This window comes from Myotis yumanensis, unplaced genomic scaffold (genome assembly GCF_028538775.1).
Source record: "Myotis yumanensis isolate MYYU_CA2020_CCGP unplaced genomic scaffold, mMyoYum1.0.hap1 SCAF_3, whole genome shotgun sequence".
Classification (NCBI taxonomy): domain Eukaryota; kingdom Metazoa; phylum Chordata; class Mammalia; order Chiroptera; family Vespertilionidae; genus Myotis; species Myotis yumanensis.
This window is the reverse complement of record NW_027223754.1, coordinates 152,759,244-152,778,786: the sequence shown is the minus strand read 5'-3', so window position 1 is coordinate 152,778,786 and position 19,543 is coordinate 152,759,244. Positions and strand designations below refer to the sequence as shown.

General features: G+C 41.3%; 1 protein-coding gene across 2 annotated transcripts in view; it reads left to right on the top strand.

The window, feature by feature from the left end:
- SRGAP1 (SLIT-ROBO Rho GTPase activating protein 1) overlaps positions 1-19,543 on the top strand; it is a 255,335-nt gene that overhangs the window by 189,522 nt on the left and 46,270 nt on the right. For both annotated transcript variants that reach the window (XM_070409810.1, XM_070409811.1), the window contains exons 9-10: positions 12,526-12,723; positions 13,885-13,969. In XM_070409810.1, coding sequence (XP_070265911.1) covers positions 12,526-12,723; positions 13,885-13,969 — 283 coding nt within the window. The remainder of the gene's footprint in view (positions 1-12,525; positions 12,724-13,884; positions 13,970-19,543) is intronic.

The following is a 19,543-nucleotide window of genomic DNA, read 5'->3' as shown; positions in this document are numbered from 1 at the left end:
TCCACTGAGCCAAACTGGTTAGGTCCAAAAATCATATTTTAAAGTAATATTTGAATGAGAATAGAAAACTGTTTATTTGCTGACATTAGTGGATTCAAATGGATGGAACATAAATGTGAATTACAAATACATCTTGAGCCAGAAAGCAGTTGTACAATTCAGCTGTCTCATTCTGAAATTAATTTAATTGGATCCAAGTTCTCCTTAAATAAAAATATGAACCCCAAATATTTCTTGTATTAGTCTTGGCTCTCAGCTGTAATTTATAGGGACCAAACCAAACTTACTCATTGGAAGTTTACTTGATCAAGTTTGCAGTAACTGCAGTCAAAATCTATGCTCAGATGATATTATCAGGAATCTCTTTCCGTCGCTTTGAAGTGATATCTTCATGTGTGTTGGTAGGAGTTTCCTCCCCACCCACCACCCCTCCTTACCCCATGCTGGGAGAGCCAGGACTGCATGGTCCCTACCGCTTGCCATCTCACCCATTCCAGCATTTTAATCTCTGAAATAGATCCTTCATTGTCCTGACTTATCGTGAATACTTCCATCCAGCAAATGGGATTCTCTCATTGGTCAGCCTACTCATAAGTCCTTTTGATTAACAGCCCCATCAGAAATATCTATTCCTAGAGACAATTTCTATAAGTAGAGAATATGGATCAGAAAAAAAAAAACCCACAATAATTCACCTTGATAAAATGAATTATCAAAATTCACTTTAGTACTCTGTTCTATTTCAATCCCACTGGGACGTTTTGAGCTATGTGAATGTGTTCGTTTCAATTAAAAAAGGGATGACGTGTTTGAAGACCAGTATAGTTTGGTCAAAACCCATTGCAGCTTCCTGGATTCCATTCTTTCTAGGAGAACCCAGCCACCCCTTATTCAAACATGTGTATTTAAGTTGCAGCCAGTGTGGTTAAGACTTCGGTTTCTGTGTCATGCACATCCCACAAACAAGCCTTTCCAAAGGGAAGCTGTTGGTCTCCTTGAGGTGTTTGAGAGCTTAGGCCTGAGGGTTTGCGTGAGGCATCACGAAAGACTCAACTAATACAGTCTACTGACCCTGTTGAATTTACAGTGTGTGTGTGACTTCCACTTTTTTTTTTCATGCGTGTCCTCCTGCTGTTTTATTTGGAAACATTCTCTAAGTTCTAGGAAAATAGTGTGTTTTGCACAAGGTCAAAACTGGCAGCCCACAGACCTGTTTCATTTGGCTCCCGCAGTTTTGGCCTGTTACACACAGGGAAGACTGGTGGCTCTGGCCCTGCATTGCCTCATGACAGGAAGAGCTGGGTTATTTGAATTTCCCTCTGCCAGCTCCTGATTTTCGTACACTGGACTAGACCATTTATGTTACCTGTCTGGCCTCCGCAGGCCTCTGAGTTCCTAACGTTTAATGATGTCCCTTTGGGCATAATTTGGAGAAGCCCAGTGTCCTTATAAACTGATAAGGCAGGCAGCACTTTCTGAGGCTTAATTGTTATAAATTTACTGTAGAAACAAATACATTGGATTATCCTGATATTTCTTTTTTGTTTGTTTGTTAATCCTCACCCGAGGATATTTTTTTTCCATTGATTTTTAGGAAGAGTGGGAGGGAGGGAGGGAGGGAGGGAGGGAGAAAGGAAGGGGGGAGAGAGAGAGAGAGAGAGAGAGAGAGAGAGATGAGATAGACATATCGATTGGTTGTCTCCTGCACACACCGCTCTACAGGGGCCAGGGATCAAAACCCTAACCACTCAGCATCACCCGCCAGGGCTGTCCTGATATTTCTTGTGAGCATGACTAGTGGTTTACAATTTGTTAAGTATGGAACAATTCACTGTAGTGGATTCCCAATGTGTAAAAACTAAATTGGATTCTTGAGAAATAAATTGGATTTTAGACAGTCAGTAGATTTCCATAGGTATAGAAGGAGGGACATGTTCCAACATATTTCAAGGTTCCCTGAGAGAACCTTGCTCACTCAGAGAAGTTTGGTTATCACCCAGGTTCTCCTTGGGGATGAGCCAAAGGTGAAGCTGAAGTCATGTGATTAGAGTTGTGATCAGGGGTGGGCAAACTTTTTGACTCGAGGGCCACAATGGGTTCTTAAACTGGACCGGAGGGCCGGAACAAAAGCATGGATGGAGTGTTTGTGTGAACTAATATAAATTCAAAGTAAACATCATTACATAAAAGGGTACGGTCTTTTTTTTTTTTTTAGTTTTATTCATTTCAAACGGGCCAGATCCGGCCCGCGGGCCGTAGTTTGCCCACGGCTGGTTGTGATACTGTGGGTCAGTTCATTTCAGTACAATAAATATTTATTGAGCAACTTCTACATTCCACATATTTTGCCAGGTGTGCAGAGTACAGAGATGAATAAGTCACAGTTAGCATATGTCTAGCATGAGAGCCAGACTGTAAGAAGTCATTCATATAATGTGAAAAGTAAGAGACATAATAGGGAACAACATAGCAATCATTGCTGATTTGGAGTCCTGTATAGCACTTGTCTCTACCATAAATAAAGAACTTGCCTCTGATCTTCCACTGACAGGACAGAAAACAGACACATTGGTATCAAATCAAAATAGTCAAGTAAAGAAGCATGTATAATTCTATATAATTCTCTGCCTCTATAAAAAATATACATACTCATAAAGTCCAAATTTTACTACAAATAGTTCAGTTAACTAAAAATAATTATGATGGCCTGTAAAAAGATCAAAATTGAGAGAGAATTTCATCCAACTTTATAAAAGAAGGACAGTGAAGCTAAGTGAACACATGAACCTTTTCATCAAATCTTAAACAACGACAAATAATGGGCACCACTTGAAACTGTAGGGAGCCTTCTTAGAAGGGTTTCTCTGCTAAAAGCCCTCTGGCCATATTAATTTTGTTTGCTCTGCAATGCTTGATTTTTTTAAATTTTTTTTTTTTACTTAGTTGCTGTCATTTAAAAATTGCAATTTTTGAATTAAAATATTGATTTTTAGCATCTAAAAAATTAGAAAGTCTTGTTATACTGAATCTTCATTTCTGCAGGATGATAATCTGCTTGAACTGAGCAATAGATGCTTCCTTAGACACAGAGCATATATATGCTTCTTGTTTGCCATACTCCCCCCTCAGCCCAGTTGCCTCATTTTCATTACTTGCTTGGCCCTTGAAGATATTTGAGTTTACAGCACCTGCCTTACAGAAAAGAGAGCAGTAAGCATTTGTGAAATGACCTCAGTATACTTATAAATAGTAAAAGTTGAAAGAAAAGGTTTGAGAAGGACTTGGTTCAATTTGTGCTTGTTGCAGATTCATAAGTTTGTGCCATTAATTGTCACTTCACAACTTTACGTTTGCCGGTCGAACCTTTAAAATGAGCTTTCTGTTTCATTATGCTGCACACTTGCGTCACCGGTACCTCCCTCTTGTGATTCCCGCCTCCAGTCAGCCAGTCAACAAATATTAGTGTCCACCGTGTGTTGTGCACAGAGAAACAGAGCAGAAACAACTGTAGTCCCATTTTTTTGTTTTCTTTTTCTTACTTCGAAGTATAACTTTATATCCGAAACATTAATAAATATTACTTTAAAAGATAAACTTTATTTTTTAATTTAATTTTTGAAATCTTTATTGTTGACAGTATTATCCGTGTCCCCCTTTCTCCCCCATTGATGCTTTCTAGCCTGCACCTACCCCACAGCCGCCCACCCCAGCCCCAGGCCTTCACCACCCTATTGTCTGTGTCCAGGGGTTATGCATATAAGCATATAAGTTCTTTGGTTTAAAAAGATAACACTAAAAGCAACCTAAATGTAAATGATCATTTTACCTTTCTCCCTATAAACATTTTCCAAACTCTTTCCAAACTCTTAAAGTTTACTTTTAACCTTGGTCATGAGGATTTCAGTTTAGGGGTCATGCCTGTCGTTTCTTTCACAGCTCGCCTCTGGAGTCGTTCCCATAGATTGCATTTCCCTTTTCTTAGACTTCTTCTTTCCTACCTTATCTACAGACAGCCGAAGAAAAGGAAGATGAATTGCATAGCTAAAGAAATTATGCCTTTCATATTTTTAGCACAGTCTTAGTTTTAAGTAGCTCGTCCCATTTTCAGACCATCTGTCCCAATATTTGGTCAAGAAAATCAAGTTTTATAAGCATGTCACTTCTGTGCTATGACGTATAAGCGAGTCTCTGTTACGTTATAGATTTATCCCCTGAAAGGAATGGAAAAGACAAAAGCCTTAATTAATTCACAACAAGGTTTAATGAAGTGAGAGCCCATGTGAATGTTCTTAGCATCACTTAAACTCTTTCACCAACAGTTTACTAGGGAGCTTTTCACAGACTAGTCCCCAAAATATACTCCGTTCACAGGATATTTTCAACCATAATGAAAACAATTTTAGGCAAACATTTGAGACAAATTTTATGGCCTGGGTAATTGATGAGAAGTAAGAGATAGTTTGGTTATGATGTAGAAAAGTCACATTTCCCTCCAAATTTTCCCATAGTACCAATGACTGCAGCAGAATCTCAAGTCATGTAAATCGGTGACCAAACCCTTAAAGGCAATTGTCAAATCCTTTGAAGACTTGATAGAAGATGTGGAGCTTGATAACTACTGGGTCATAATTGCTGTTTCTGATGGTTTCTGTGGCTTTAACTTCATTTTTACTTATTTAAGTAGCTCTTGCCTGTAACCTTCTACTGATGGGGTTAACAGTAAAAGCCTAAGGAAAAGACAACTGCCACTTATTCCTTAAATGACAGCATCATCTTGGCCAAAATGGAAAACAGGACCAACTGTCTTTCGCTGAAAACACATATTTTTAGAAGAAGTATATAAAAAGTATAGGTATGCGTAGTGTCAGCTGACCTTTAACTCACTGAAGGGAGGGCCTTGATCCAGAAGAATACCAAGCGGAGTGAGGAGAGTTTCTAGAAAGACTCTGAATGTGAGTCATGTGGTAGGGTACCCCAAAGAAGTGGCAGGGCTCAGGATGGCTGTCAGCAAAGAAACCACACCTTATGGGCTGTGCTGACCGTTTCTTTGGCATCTGCGGATTTGAAAGGAGGAGGATTTCAACTCGTTCAATGAACTCTTTGGCTAGTCTGCTGTGTCCCAGGCAGCGTGCTAGTGAGTGGAGATAGAAAGATTTGCAGGCTGTGTCTGACCTCACGTTGCTCCCCTGACAGATGGAAAACATAGTCCTCTAAGCAGCATGGTCGGTGCTTATGAGAACCATGTCTCATAATTGTTGGCCTCTTGCTCTTCAGGCCGCGCCGAGTATCACGTCCTCCCAGATAGGTCAGTAAATCTGAGTCAGGGTGGACCGCAGGAGAACGAGCTTTCTGAGACACAGCTGAAGGCAGGATGTCGTTCAGAGAGCCCTGGCAATGATGATGATTTCTTCTTTGGATTGAGTTGTATCATTGCTGATAATGAATTTTGTTCAAAAGTCAGGAGTGTTTGTAAACATCCCCCTAAATGCAAATACATGAATCATTAGTGTGAATTCCTCTGGAATGGCGGTAGACCCCTCCCCAAAAGCTTGGGGGGAGCAAAAATTGGACTGTTTTCCCAGCATAGACAGGGTCACTAGCATCTCTACCCCCTCTTAGGGTAACCAGGAGCGAGGGAAAGCCATGGCAAGATGCTTAGACTCTGTCCCTGCCTTCTGTGGCCTGTGCTGGCAGGAAGTTTTGCAACCTAATTAACTCTGACATTTATCCAGTTGCTCTGTGTGTACATGTGTGTATGGTCTCTTTCTGCTGATTTTTAATACATCTGAAGTGATACAGTACTGTAATTGACATACATCAAGGTCAGTGATGGTAAGGAGTAAGTAGAGAGGTGGGGAAGGGAAGGGAAGGCAGTTCTGGGGGCACCTTCACAGATGGAATGATGAGCGGTAAAGGACCAATGGGCCTGCACCAGGTGCAAGGTGCAAGCACAATGCTATGTAACAGCGATTTTCAACCAGTGTGCCGTAAGATTTTTTAAAATATGCAGTACCTATTTAGTCAGGGTCACTGACCTCTTTTCCCTTAGATTGTCAAAGTAAAAAATGACAATAGCCAACACAACAATAGCCATCTGGTGTGAATGGGTAAAAATTATTCCCTTTTTTTTTTTGTCAGATCGGCAGAAAATGTATTTTTTGGTGTGCCACAGAATTTTAGTAATTAGCTTATGTGTGCCATGAGATGAAAAAGATTGAAAATTGCTGCTATAAGATAGTGTGGTGTGTGTTCAGTTGTGTTCCCCCCAAATTCGTGTGTTGACACATAATTCGTAATATGACCTTATTTGAAGACGGGGTTGTTAGGGTGGTGTCTAACCCAATAAAACTGTGTCCTTATAAAAAAGGGAAATGTGGACACAGAAGCATAGAAGACAATGTGAAGGGACAGAGAAGATGGCCGTCCTCCAGCCAAGGGGGCCACCTTGGGACTGGTCTCTCGCTCACAGCCCTCAGAAGGAACCAAGCCTGCTGACTCCTTGATCTCAGACTTCTGGCCTCCAGAATTGTGAGGCGATGAACTTCTGTTGTGTTAACCGCCCAGCCGGTGGTACTTTATGGCAGCCCTAGAAATCTAACACAGTGTGTTTGGAGAATAAAACCACCAAGTCACCTTTCTGTTTTCTCCAATGATTTTAATGTTTGGGGGGGTGGGCAAAAGAGCAAGTCCACAGAAGTCACCTCTTCCCCATCATTGGTTTTGACTATTATCTCAGAGTCCTTGCCACCTGGGCACGCCTACACTGCAGTACATTCTTTGGCTCTTTTGTCATTCCTTTCCTCGTTTTTTTGGCCTCTCCTTCCACTAGACCCAACTGTGTTTTTCCTGCTGCTAATGGGGAGTCATTACAAGCCTCGTATTATCTGTTTCATATTTGCCTCATTATCTTCCCCCTTGTGACTTATTAACATGGCTTGTGTGTCAGAAGCTAGTGTTATTCTTCATCAAGAGTATCCTGTGGGATAATATGTGTCCCAGCCATCGTGTCTGCTGCTTTCTGTCTCATCTTTTATTTTTCCTGACAATTCCAAATTTAATTGGAACGCTCTTGCTTCTGAGGAAGAATTGAGATGAGAAGAAAAACAGTGTTGTTGACAATGACAAGGAATTACATGGCAGCTGCTGGGTCCACAGTAGGGTCTATAGTAAGTGGGCCTGTCACCAAGGGCTCGGGTGGGCATGGAGCCTGTCTGGCCCCTGGGCAGATGGTACTCCAAGACTTTAGTTAGTTAGCCTGGTGCTGGGACAAGAGTCTGCATGAGGGTCCACAGTTGGTCCACAGACAGCAGGTCTATTACCAGGTTCTCGAATAGGTATGGCACCTGCCAGGCCACTGGACATGTCCCTGGTGGGCAGGACTAGCCTCAGACCACTGCTGAGCACGGCTGGAACTGTCATGGGTCCACTTGGGTCCACAGCCAGGACCAAGGTCTGCAGGCCTGTCTCCAGGGGCACAGATGGGTCTGCCTCCCTCAGGGCCCTGGGTGGGCAAGACTGCTCCTGGCAGTCTTGGATCCAGGTTACAGGGCTGCTTCAAGATCCAAAGTTGGACTAAGGGTGGTGGGCCTGCCTCTTGGTGTACGAATGGCTAAGCTTTTGTTGGGTCCCCAGGCAGGCCTCATAGATCATTGCTAAGAGGTGTTGAAACCAAGTTACAGAGCCACTTCATTATCCATAATTGGACTTAAGTTGGCATGCCTGCCTGCAGATTACAGACAGAAGTGCCTCCCACCTGGTACCTTGTCAAGCTGAACTGCTTCTGGACTGTAGCTGAGCTTGTCTGGAGCCAAGCTACAGAGCTACTTCAAGATCTCCAGTCAGAACGAGGTAGGCGGACCTTCTTCTGGAACCATGGATGGCCATGTCCCCCATTGGGCCCCTCAGTGGGCAGGACTACTCCTGGTCTGAGGCTGCGGGGGCATAGAGCTGAGTTACAGAGCCACTTCAAGATCTGCTGTTGGACCAGTCAACAGGTCTGCTTCCAAGAGCATGGACAACTGTGCCTTCTGGCAAGTCCCTGCGCAGAGTAGGACAGCTCCCTGACCAGAGCTAAAAAGGACTAGCTCTGTGTCAAGGTCAGCAGGCCTCTTACCTAAGGCACAGGTGGTGTGACTCCTCCTGGGTTCCTTGGTGGATGATGCTGGTGGACCAAGGCCAAATAAAACGTTAGCTGTGTTCACAGGGGTACAGGTCTGTTTCTGGGTCTGTAGCCAGGATTACTGTTGGCAAGCCTACCATCTGGGCACAGGCCTACTTTCTCACATCAGCCCTTCTCAGTCTTGGGCTCCACCAAGGTTTTGCAAGAGCTCCCACAAATGCACTTTTGTCCATGGATGGCTGCCAAATTGTTGTTGTGGAAAGATATGAACAGGGGACCTCTGATTTTGCCATCTTGCTGATGTCAACTCCAGGAACTTTTTTTAAAAAAACTTTATTGTTGAAAGTATTATATATGTATGCTTTTCCCCCCATTGACCCCTTTAAAGTAACTATTTACAATATTGTTTTGTTTAAATGGTGTTTATATGTCTACTTCCTATAATGATGGATTGAGTCACTCAGCTGATTTCCTCACATCTCACTTGCCTCACATGATACATGGCCAAACCTGAAGCCCCTGACACAGGAAACCATATGTTCATAAAAAGAAGAACATCAAATATTTTTATCAAAAATAAAATCCAGTGATCCTTAAATATTAGTGCCACTAATGGTTTGAAAAAATAAACGAACATTCTTTCTGGAGGTTGATAATCTCACCCTAGATTTCAAATAACCCTACAAAAAATGTCCAGCAAAAATAACTAGGCACATGAGGAGATAAGAAAACATGATTGCCAGACATATCAGACAATAGAGACATAACTGTAGACAAACTGTAGAAACTCCAAATATTGGGATTTTTAGAAACAAACTATAAAAGAGCTGCTTACTCTGTTCAAGTAGATGAAAACTAAGCTTAGATTTCAGCAGGGAACTATAACCTATAAACAGTGAAATAACACATTTGGAAATGAAACACTTAGAAATTCTAAAACTGAGAAATACAGTAACCCAAATTAATAAATCAGAGGATGTTTTTAACAGCAGATTAGACACAGCTGAAGAGTAAATTGTCAAAGGGAAAGACAAATCAGTAGAAAATAATCAAAATACAGCATGGAAAAACAAAAGGTAGAAAATATGAAGAGAAAGATAAGCAGTATAGAGAATACAGTGATATTTAGCATGCTAATTAAACACTCAGAATGAAAAATGATAAAAAAGAAATCAGAGAAAATATTTGCAAAGATAAAGGCTGAAATTTTATCAGAGATTATGAAAAACATCACACAATTAAAGAAGCCCCCCAAAATTCCAGGTACAATATATTTTTTTAAATTCTTACATAAAGACATCATGATGGAACTAGCAAAAGCAGCTGGAGAAAGAAAAACAAAGTTTATTCAAAATAGTGATAGACTGACAGCAAGTTTCTCATTCATCAGGAACACAGAAACCACAAGAAAGTACAGTGATATGTTTGATGTATTGAAAATAAATAACTACCTACTATAAAAAATACCTTTCATTAATGAAGGTGAAATAAGATATTTTCACATCAACAAAAACAGAATTCACCACCAGCATGCTGGAATGAATTTCTAAAGGAATGAATTTCTTAAAAATATAGGGAGTAGGGATCAAAGAATATAAAATATATAGATAAAGCCAAATGAGCACTGACCATACATGAGAACTAATATCTTCCATTTAAATATATATAAATGTTTACATATACCCTCTTATACTACATTACAAAAATAGCATATAATTCAGGAGAAGTTAATGGAGATAGGTGTTCTAAACTCTGTACATTGGGAAAAAGGATAAAGCTATCAATTTGCATTAAACGTTGATAAGCAAAAGTGGAGTACAACCTAACTGTGGAAGATAAATGTGGCAGGTAAGTTTAAAAGCTCCTGGAAGATAACATAGAATAGTATCTTTATGGCCATGGGATAGGAAAAATATTTCTTAAATAAGGACACAAAACATATGAATCATAAAGGGAAAGACTGGTGAATTGATCATCTATAATAATGAAAACATAATATGCTGATTAGACCAGACGTCCTTCCGGACGACCTTCTGGATGAAGCTGGGGCTGCGAGGGAAGCCCGGGTCCCGGATGCCAGAGGGAAGCCAGTGCCGGCAGCCGGGGGAAGGAAGGCCTACTCTTGCACAAATTTCGTGCATCGGGCCTCTAGTATTGAAATAAGAGACCACTCATTGGGGCACTATAAAAAGAGTGAAAAGCCAAGGCACAGTGTAGTAAAAGATATTTACAACACATATAACTAATAAAAGACTCATATCTATTTACAAATAAGTAAAAAAAAAAAATACTCATAACCTGCAGAAAATTGAACAAGAGATTTGAACAAAGTGTTTTCGAGACAGGAAATCCAAATTGCCTTAAACATATAATATGCTCAATCTCAGGCACCAGAGAAATGCATGTTAAAACCACAATGAGATACCACTATACAACCAACACAGTGGTTTAAATTTTAGAAGCAGGCAATACCAACTCTTGAGGATGTGGAGAAACAGGAAGTCTCTTACCTTGCTGGTGGGAATACAAGTTAGAACAATGATTTTGGAAAACAGTCCGGCATACCCTCTAAGCAATTTTACTCGTGTATGTATGGTCCAACAAAAACGTATTTATAGCAGTATTATTCGTAATGGCCCAAAACTAGAAGTAAGTCATCTGTCAACAGTAAAAGGGATGAATTATGTTGTATTCTTAGAGTGAGTATTCAGCAAATGAAATACTATACTCACAAGAAATGAATAAATCTTACTACATAAAGTTGAACAAAAGAAGCAAGATAAAAATTATAAGTTCTGTAGGATTCCATTAATTTGAAGTACAAAAAGAGAAAAACCGATATCTGATGTTAGAAATCAGGATTGTGGATACCTTTGGAGAGGACAAAAGGGTGTGTGATGGTTGGGAGAAGCACAAAAATATTCGTAATGTACTCTATTTCTTGATCTGAGTGGTGGTTATATAAGTGTTTATTTTGTGATATTCATCAAACCATACACTTACAGTCCATGCATTTTTTAAAATATATTTTTATTATTGACTAGAGGTCCAGCGCACAAAATCGTGCACAGGTAGGGTCCCTAGGCCTAGCCTGCAGTCAGGGCCATCTTCCACCTTCTCGCCAGTCCCCAGTACCCCTCCGCCGCCACCCACCCTGGTTCCCTGTTCACCATCTGGTGATCAGAGCCTGCAGGGCGGGGGTGGGGGGAGGGACCAAGAGGTGGTCAATGCACCTCATAGCAACTGGTCGAGCAGTCATTCTGGTTGTTATTGCCATTATGGTCGCTGGGCTTTTATTATATAGGATTTTGGAGAAGGGAAAGATAGAAACATCAATGATGAGAGGGAATCACTGATCAGCTACCTCCTGCACACTCCCTACTGGGGATTGAGCCTGCAACCCTGTCATGTGCCCTAATCAGGAATTGAATCATGACCTCCTGGTTTATAAGTCGACTCTCAACCACTGAGCCATGCCGGCCAGGCTGTGCATTTTTCTATATGTAGTTTTACTTCAATTAAAAAGATTATTTTTAATAAATGTAATTGACAAAAAACTAAAAATGGAACTCCCATTTGACCCAGTGATCATACTTCTAGGAATATATCCCAAGAAACTAGAAACACCAATCAGAAAGGATATATGCATTCCTATGTTCATAGCAGCACAATTTACCATAGCTAAGATTTGGAAACAGCCTAAGTGCCCATCAGCAGATGAGTGGATTAAAAAACTGTGGTACATCGACACAATGGAATACTATGCTGCAGTAAAAAAGAAGGAATTCTTACCATTTGCAATAGCATGGATGGACCTGGAGAGCATTATGCTAAGCGAAATAAGCTAGTCAGAGAAAGATAAATATCACATGATCTCATTCATTTGTGGAATATAATGAACAACATAAACTGATGAACAAAAACAGAACCAGAGACAGAGAAGCATCGATCAGGACGTCAAACCTCAGAGGGAAGGTAGGGGGGGGGTGGGGGTAAGGGGGATCAAACAAAGGACTTGTATGCATGCATATAAGCCTAACCAATGGACACAGACACCAGGGGGGTGAGGGCATGAGTTGGGGGCGGGGGGGATGTTGGGATAAGGACACATGTAATACCTTAAGCAATAAAGAGAGGGAAAAAAAACGTAATTGAGTGAACACCCAGTGATACGTGAGATTTATAAGGACTCACACATAAAGTGATGTCCTCAGGATAATTTTGAAGAAAGCCTTTCCTTTATATTGGTGATATGAGGTATTGTTTACCTGACTCCCCTAATAGACTCTGAACCTCTTGGGGCAGGTCCTGTGTCCTCATCTCTGCTGACAGAATGGATTCTCACTACGTGTTTGTTGGATTCACGAAATTATGTACTAATGTGAGAAACACGTTTCTGTTCCCAGGTCAAGAAAACGACCGAAGCCACCTTGCAGACGATACAAGATATGGTCACCATCGAAGACTATGATGTTTCTGAATGCTTCCAACACAGCCGCTCCACAGAGTCGGTGAAGTCCACCGTCTCTGAGACCTACCTGAGTAAGCCCAGCATCGCCAAGAGAAGAGCGAACCAGCAGGAAACCGAGCAGTTCTACTTCATGGTGCGTCTATTACAGGGATGGGGAACCTTTTTTCTGCCAAGGGCCATTTGGATCTTTATAACATCATTCGTGGGCCATACAAAATTATCAACTTAAAAATTAGCCTGCTACATTTGGTCAAACATTTAATTAACTCATCCCTAATGCCTTCGCAGGACCAGACCCAATAATTTCGCAGGCCATACAGTCCTTGGGCCGGACGTTTCCCACCCATCTATTGCTTCCCTAGCCACCCTTGGAGCTCAGCTCTGGGGTCCCCAAACACTGCTTCTGGAGTTCCATCAGAATCACCTAGGTTCTTTATGAAAATAAGGGCCCCTGTCCACCCTCAGCGTTTCTGATTCAGTCCATCTGGGATAGGGTTTAGGAGCTAGTACTTTTTCAAAGCACCTCAGGTAATTCTGATATACAGACACATTTAAAGAGGACGGCACTAAAATAGAACTTTTAAACTTTGATGGAAACACATGTCACCAGGAGAACTTATTAAAATGTAGGTTCTGGGTTCGATAGGTCTGGGGAGGGAGGGACCTGAGCGTCTGCACCTCTAACAGGCTCCCATCAGACCACACTTTGAGAAGCAAGGGTCTAGGATCTACACAATAAAAGGAGCTGGATTCTAGATAGCCTATGGGATGTCCCTTGACATGGACTATATTTTTAATATATTTTTATTGATTTCAGGGAGAGAGAGAGAGAGAGAGAAACATCAATGATAAGAATCATTAATTGGCTGCCTCCTGCACACCTCACACTTGGAATCAAGCCTGCAACATAGGCATGTGCCCTTGACCGGGAATCGAACCATGACCTCCTGGTTCATAGGTTGACACTCAACCACTGAGCCACATCAGCTGGGCTTGAATTTTGTTGTTGTTGTTAATCCTCACCCAAGGATATTTTTCCATTGATTTTTAGGGAGAGTGGAAGAGGGAAAGAGAGAGAAACATCGATGTGAGAGAAACACATCAATTGGTTGCCTCCTGCACGTCCCCCAACCAGGGCCTGGGCCGGGGAGGAGTCTGCAACCAAGGTACGTGCCCTTGACTGGACTCGAACCCGGGACCCTTTGGTCTGCAGGCCGATGCTCTATCCACTGAGCCAAACTGGCGAGGGCTTAAATATCTTTTTAAAGTTAAAAATGACTTTTTCCTTTTGCAGAAACTCAGAGAATATTTGGAAGGTAGTAATCTCATCACCAAACTTCAAGCCAAGCATGACTTGTTGCAGAGGACCCTCGGAGAAGGTCAGTTATGTGAAGTAGATGGGAAGGTGACGTGGATTATATATTGTATCGTGTATGTATCCCGCGAAGTGTGTGGATGGGGGATTTGTGCTTTAAGAAGCAGAGGACACCGTTTGTTTAGATTTGGCTTTGTCTGTTTCTGGAATTACCAAGTTCTCCCTGGGACTGTTTTCTTTATGAGCTTGGCGCTAACCTTGAGGAAGAACAGGGAAATCTAGGGAGGGCTGAATAGCCACCACTGAGCTCCCGAGGGAGGATCTGCAGAGCACGCTGCTCCTAACCCTAGAGAAGTCGGAAGGAGCTGCATCGGCCCCCACCTGTGACCCCCCTCGCCCCCTCTCCGCCCATGTCACTTCCCCCCTTCTTGGACTTTCCCACCCCTCCAGCCCCGCCCATTTGTTTTATTGGGCCAATATTTTTGTCCCATTGAATGCCTTTTTCGACTCTAGAAACCAGTAAAACCAGTTCAGATGACTTTTTCTTTCTGTAGGCATTGGTTTTAGTGAAGAAATAACCCAACTAAATGTATTGTTCTCTCTGATAATAGCAAAAAACACAACAGTTACCACTTACAAGGCTTTCTCTGTGTCAGTCATTGTTCTGAGCTGAATATTTTACTGGACACTATAAATTTCAAATGAGAAAAGTGAGGGGGGTAAGGATTATAGGCAAAGGGGGCTATATAAATGTTGGCTATTTTTCTATCTTCAGGAAATTTAAAAGGGAAAATTAATATAAGCAAAGTCTCTGTCTTAAGTGCCTCATAGTCTGTAACTTTAATTATCTTTTATTCATACTAGATCCTGCTAGAAGTTACAGAAAGAATATGTATGGAAGGGGGAAATGAGGGGACTGGGTTGTGGGAGTAACTCAGGACAAAACCAGATTACTCCTGTTTGAAGTAAATTCTTGCCTCCTACCATTCTAGAAACTTCCTTACCCATAAAGAAGTTTTTCTATCACCTTATTTCCTTGTTTTCCCCAAAGGACCTATTATCCTCAGGGAATTGGTACACAGAAAAAGGTCATCATGACCTACGGCTCCTTGTATTACAGTGAGGATGCCAGACTCTAAGCTAAAAGGCCAATTTCACTTGGAAAAGATTAACATTTATACTACTAAAAAATGTCTTAAAAAAATAAAATAACCAAACACAATGTATGAACTTTCATTTGACTCTGAATCCAAAAGCAAAAGTTATAAAAGGCATTTTCAAGACAATTTGGGAAATTTAAATATAGACTGTTAGATGATATTATTGAATTAATATTAATTTTCTTATATATGGTGGTATGGTTATGAAGGACAAGAACCTTATTCTTAAGAAATTCTTGCTCAGTGTCATGTTTGCAACTTACTTTCCAAATGGCTCAGGAAAAGAGAGAGAGAGAGAGAGAGCGAGAGAGCTCAATAAGGCCAATGTGACAAAATGTTAACAATTGGGAAATCTAAGTGAAGGGTACATGAATGTTCCCTGTACTAGTCTTTCAGCTCTTCTGTAACTGAGGTTTCAGCTTTTAAAAAACAAGATCTTTTTATCCTTTGAATTGTTCTACCTTAGCAGTTGTGTCCCAGTTTTTCCTCTTTTTCTCTTCACAGTATCAGCCTTTTTCCCCCTCCATCTTCTACAACTGCCTGATATTTCACTGGTGCCCCAAGATCAGCTGCCAGACCCAAAGCATAGGTTATCATACATGTAGATGAATATTTAAGCACAGAGTCCTTCCCTGCCGGACTGGATACCACTTTAGAGATTGCGAGCTGGAGGGAATTAAGCAGTGGGTGAATTCATTCTTGGCACCGCATGCAGACATGTGTGTTAATACGCTTGGGATCTCATTCTGAAACTTTTATGGAACTCCTTCTACACAGATTCCCTTATGTTCCAGGAGAGAGAGCCCCACCGGTTAATATTCTTTTACATGCCATTGTTAGCTAGGGCTGTATTTTAGCCAATTTGCTGAATCCACGCTCCAGATTCTCTTTCGCTGCTGAGCTGTGTACCTTATGAACTCTAAGCCAGGATTTCTTTCCTTTGGAATTTCTTTCAGTCATTTCCAGTGTCCTAGTGACACAAGCTGTGACAGGTGTCCCAGGCCTTCCCGGACGAGATTTATTCTGCATGTGACACTGGACGCTTCCCACCCAGTGGCAGCAGGCACACTGGCCTCTGCCCGCCGGTGGCAGACCTCTCTGCTTCCGGGCCTGCCCCACGTGGAGGCTTGGCAGCACCCCAGTTGTTGGTCACTGCCTGGGGCTGACACTGGCAGCTTTGCCCGGAGAAAAACTAAGCATGAAGACCACGCCCCACCTTTTAGCTGACCATTGTGAGCCTGCTGGCTTTCCATGCGAGCCCTGTGCGTGTTAATAGGCTTACACCGAAGGACAGTAGGAGAGTTTGTGGCGCCTGTCCCACGGTGAGATAATTCAGCGGCAAGCCCTTATGAAGGAACCCAAGGCTAGGTTTGGCTAAGTTAAGTTAGTAGCACAGGATCAGACGTTGTGCTTGGGGACGGCCCTGACTTTTTATATAGAAATCATATCTCTGAATTATACCGGCCCCACTGCTCCAGAAACTGCCTTCGTCGTAAAAACAAATAGAGCCTAACCCAGGATTTCGCAGTTGATCGTACACGGCCGAAACTATAACTGCAGACATGTGTTTGGCCTGTCTTGCTGCTCACTTTTGGCAGGCTACCAGGGGCCGAATACATCCTTTGATTTACAACATTTCTGAGCAACTACATTAGGCTCTTAAAGTGGCACCATCGAAATTCAGAATTCCAAATCTTTGAAAACTATCGAGATAGAAAGAAACATCATGAGCTGTTAAGACCAAAGTCGTCATCATCTTCTTCATCCTTCAGCAACCCGTAACATCCTTTTGTAATATCATTTGTTTTCAAATTGGAGAAGTTCAGCTGAGCCCAGTCAGTGAACACAGAAACCCTTTTCCTTTTTAGTAATGAGCCTTCATGTCCACATTGGCTTCTTAGTCTGCAACGCTTGGAATTAAGGGGATGTAAGTATCAGTGCAGTGCTTGCAAAGCACAGAAAGTCGGACTGGAAGCTGAGTTCCATGTTATATTATTTCAAGCGTCGGGCGTGAGGTTTCTGACAAAGGAATCACATAGGTTATCTTCACACTGTCTTAAGACTCCTGTCTTTAAATAGGAGTACAAATATACTTTCAAAAGAGAAGATTATTGTAAGCAATTGATTTTTAGAAAAGCCCTGCAGTAATTGATATTAAGGAAGAAAAGGGACTGGGAAGTAATGGAGGAGTCCTGATCAGTCATTCATTAGGGACCTTCGTTTTGTTTGAGTTGTGCACCTGTTAAATATTTTATTCGATTGGTTTTTTTAAATCTCAAATGGCCACCAAACTGTATTTTAGTTTTTCCTTATAGTCTGTGGAGAAAAAATACATTTAGGCATGAAAAATAATATACTTCCTAATTCTCAAGTGAAAATGTAAGAGTGGGCAAATTAGGTGTTCATATCAAGAACAAGATAATCCTGAGTCATTTTTTTCCCCTCCAAATGGCATGTATTAGGGGAAAGGGGGAATGAGTTGTCTGTTCTTTTTAATAATTAAGTAACCTTCCAAAGGAAATGATTGAAATCGAATCTTCTGACCACTGGAAGCTTTCACACTTCTCTGGGAGGCAGATTCTTCTAAGCTTGTGTGTTATTGATCTATTAATGATGATACTGATTAAAAAATAAAACCTCATTCATCAGTTGAGACACACTCTGTACTATTTGCCGAAGAAAATGGATGTGGTGGTGGCGGTTATTCTTTGGAGGCTAGTCCTTACAAAGCTTGCTCATGGTTCATTAATCAAAATGCGTCTTTCACAGGTTTTTAATTTTTTATCTCATACTATTAACCATGGATGGATGGAGCAAAATGATCTTAAGCCATTTTATATATGATCTTTTTCCAACTCGAGAGAACATTTGGTTGGGATATTTTAACAAAAATAGCAAAGTATTTATTAAACTTATTTCATAATTTTGTTAAATTTATCAAACCTTGGGTAGTTCATATTTAGCCATATGGAGCAGATGGAGGTGTAAAGCATAATCCATACCTTTCTTCTGGGGTCTTTCTAAGTATTTGATGTGGGGTGGGAGGGAAGACTTACAGTTTTACAATATGTTACTTGGGAGCTCAGGTCTAGAATTAAAACAAACCTGGACCCTAGTGCCAGACCCACCACATACTAACAGCATGACCTTGCCTTCTCTATGTCCAGTCTCTTATGTAAAATAAGAATAATAATACTAGTACCTACTCAATAACATTGTTTTGAAAGTTGTGAATTAATACATAGGAAGTGCTTCCAACAGCACCAAAACAAATGTGTAGATATCATTGCTGTCTTTATTGTTGTTACTAGGTAGTTTATATTATCCTTTTATGTTATAGTAAAGTATGCAACATGACAGAATACAATACAACACAAGCCAGATAGTTCCTCAACCCTTTCCTCATCCTAATGACTCACCCTGGGTGATCTCGGCCAGGTCCCGTAGCCCCAGCACAACAGAAATGGTAGTGACTCTCAAATTTTAATCACCAGCCCTGCCTGTTCTCTGAACTTCAACTCTGTATAGCCAGCTTCGTGCTGAAGGATATCCCATAGGTACCACATGCCACACTCAGCTCACTGTCTGCCATGCCCACTTCCTGAGAGACCTTCTCCCACTTACAAAGAGCCTTAAATTATTCTAGAGTTCTTTTTTTTCTTCTCCCCAAAAAGTAGCAGAAGGCCAGGAAAGGAAGGGACTTAGGTTAAATGGTAGCAGGGGAAAATCTAATTCTTTTCCTTACCCTTCACCCGCCCCTCCAAATCATGGCTAAACCCTGAATCTGCCAACAGTGGCCTGGATCTGTATTGAAAAGGTATTTTCTGATATTAAATGTTGCTTCCTGTTTAGTAAATAGATATTCATGGAAAACTTTGTATTACTTAGTTATTGAAAAGCAAATAATAGAGTGAAAAGTCTCTTTCGCAGCCTGAGAGTATTCATGTACCATTCCCAATAAGCCAGCTTTGTCTACTGTTGTTATATTGGCCCTGCCCTACCAGTCTGAGTCACTGGCTCACCTGTTTGTGCTACAACAACATGACCATTCTCTGCCAAGCTATATCTTCAAGCTGTTTGAGGACCATATCATCATTTTGCAAACAAAACCAGTTGAATGGTTCACTTTCCCACACCCCTTCCCACGGCTCCACCCTAAATGTAAGAAAGAGCAGACAGCAACCGCAGACACATTCAGACTTGAAATTAGCACAGTTTGTAGGGACACCACAAATAGAGAGAGCTGTTATTTAAAACAAGTCAAGAAGTCTGAATGCATGAGAAGAATCTCACGTTTTAAATAACAGAGGACTTTTAGCTTACAAGTTGGTGGAATGTAGCGTAATTTAATGTCCTTCTACTTTAATATCTGCAAATGTCATTTCTGATTAGAAAATGCAACGCCTCTCCCCGATTTCATATTATAGAAAGAACACCAATGTAATCTAAAGGAAATTGAGTTCTCCCAATCCTGTGTA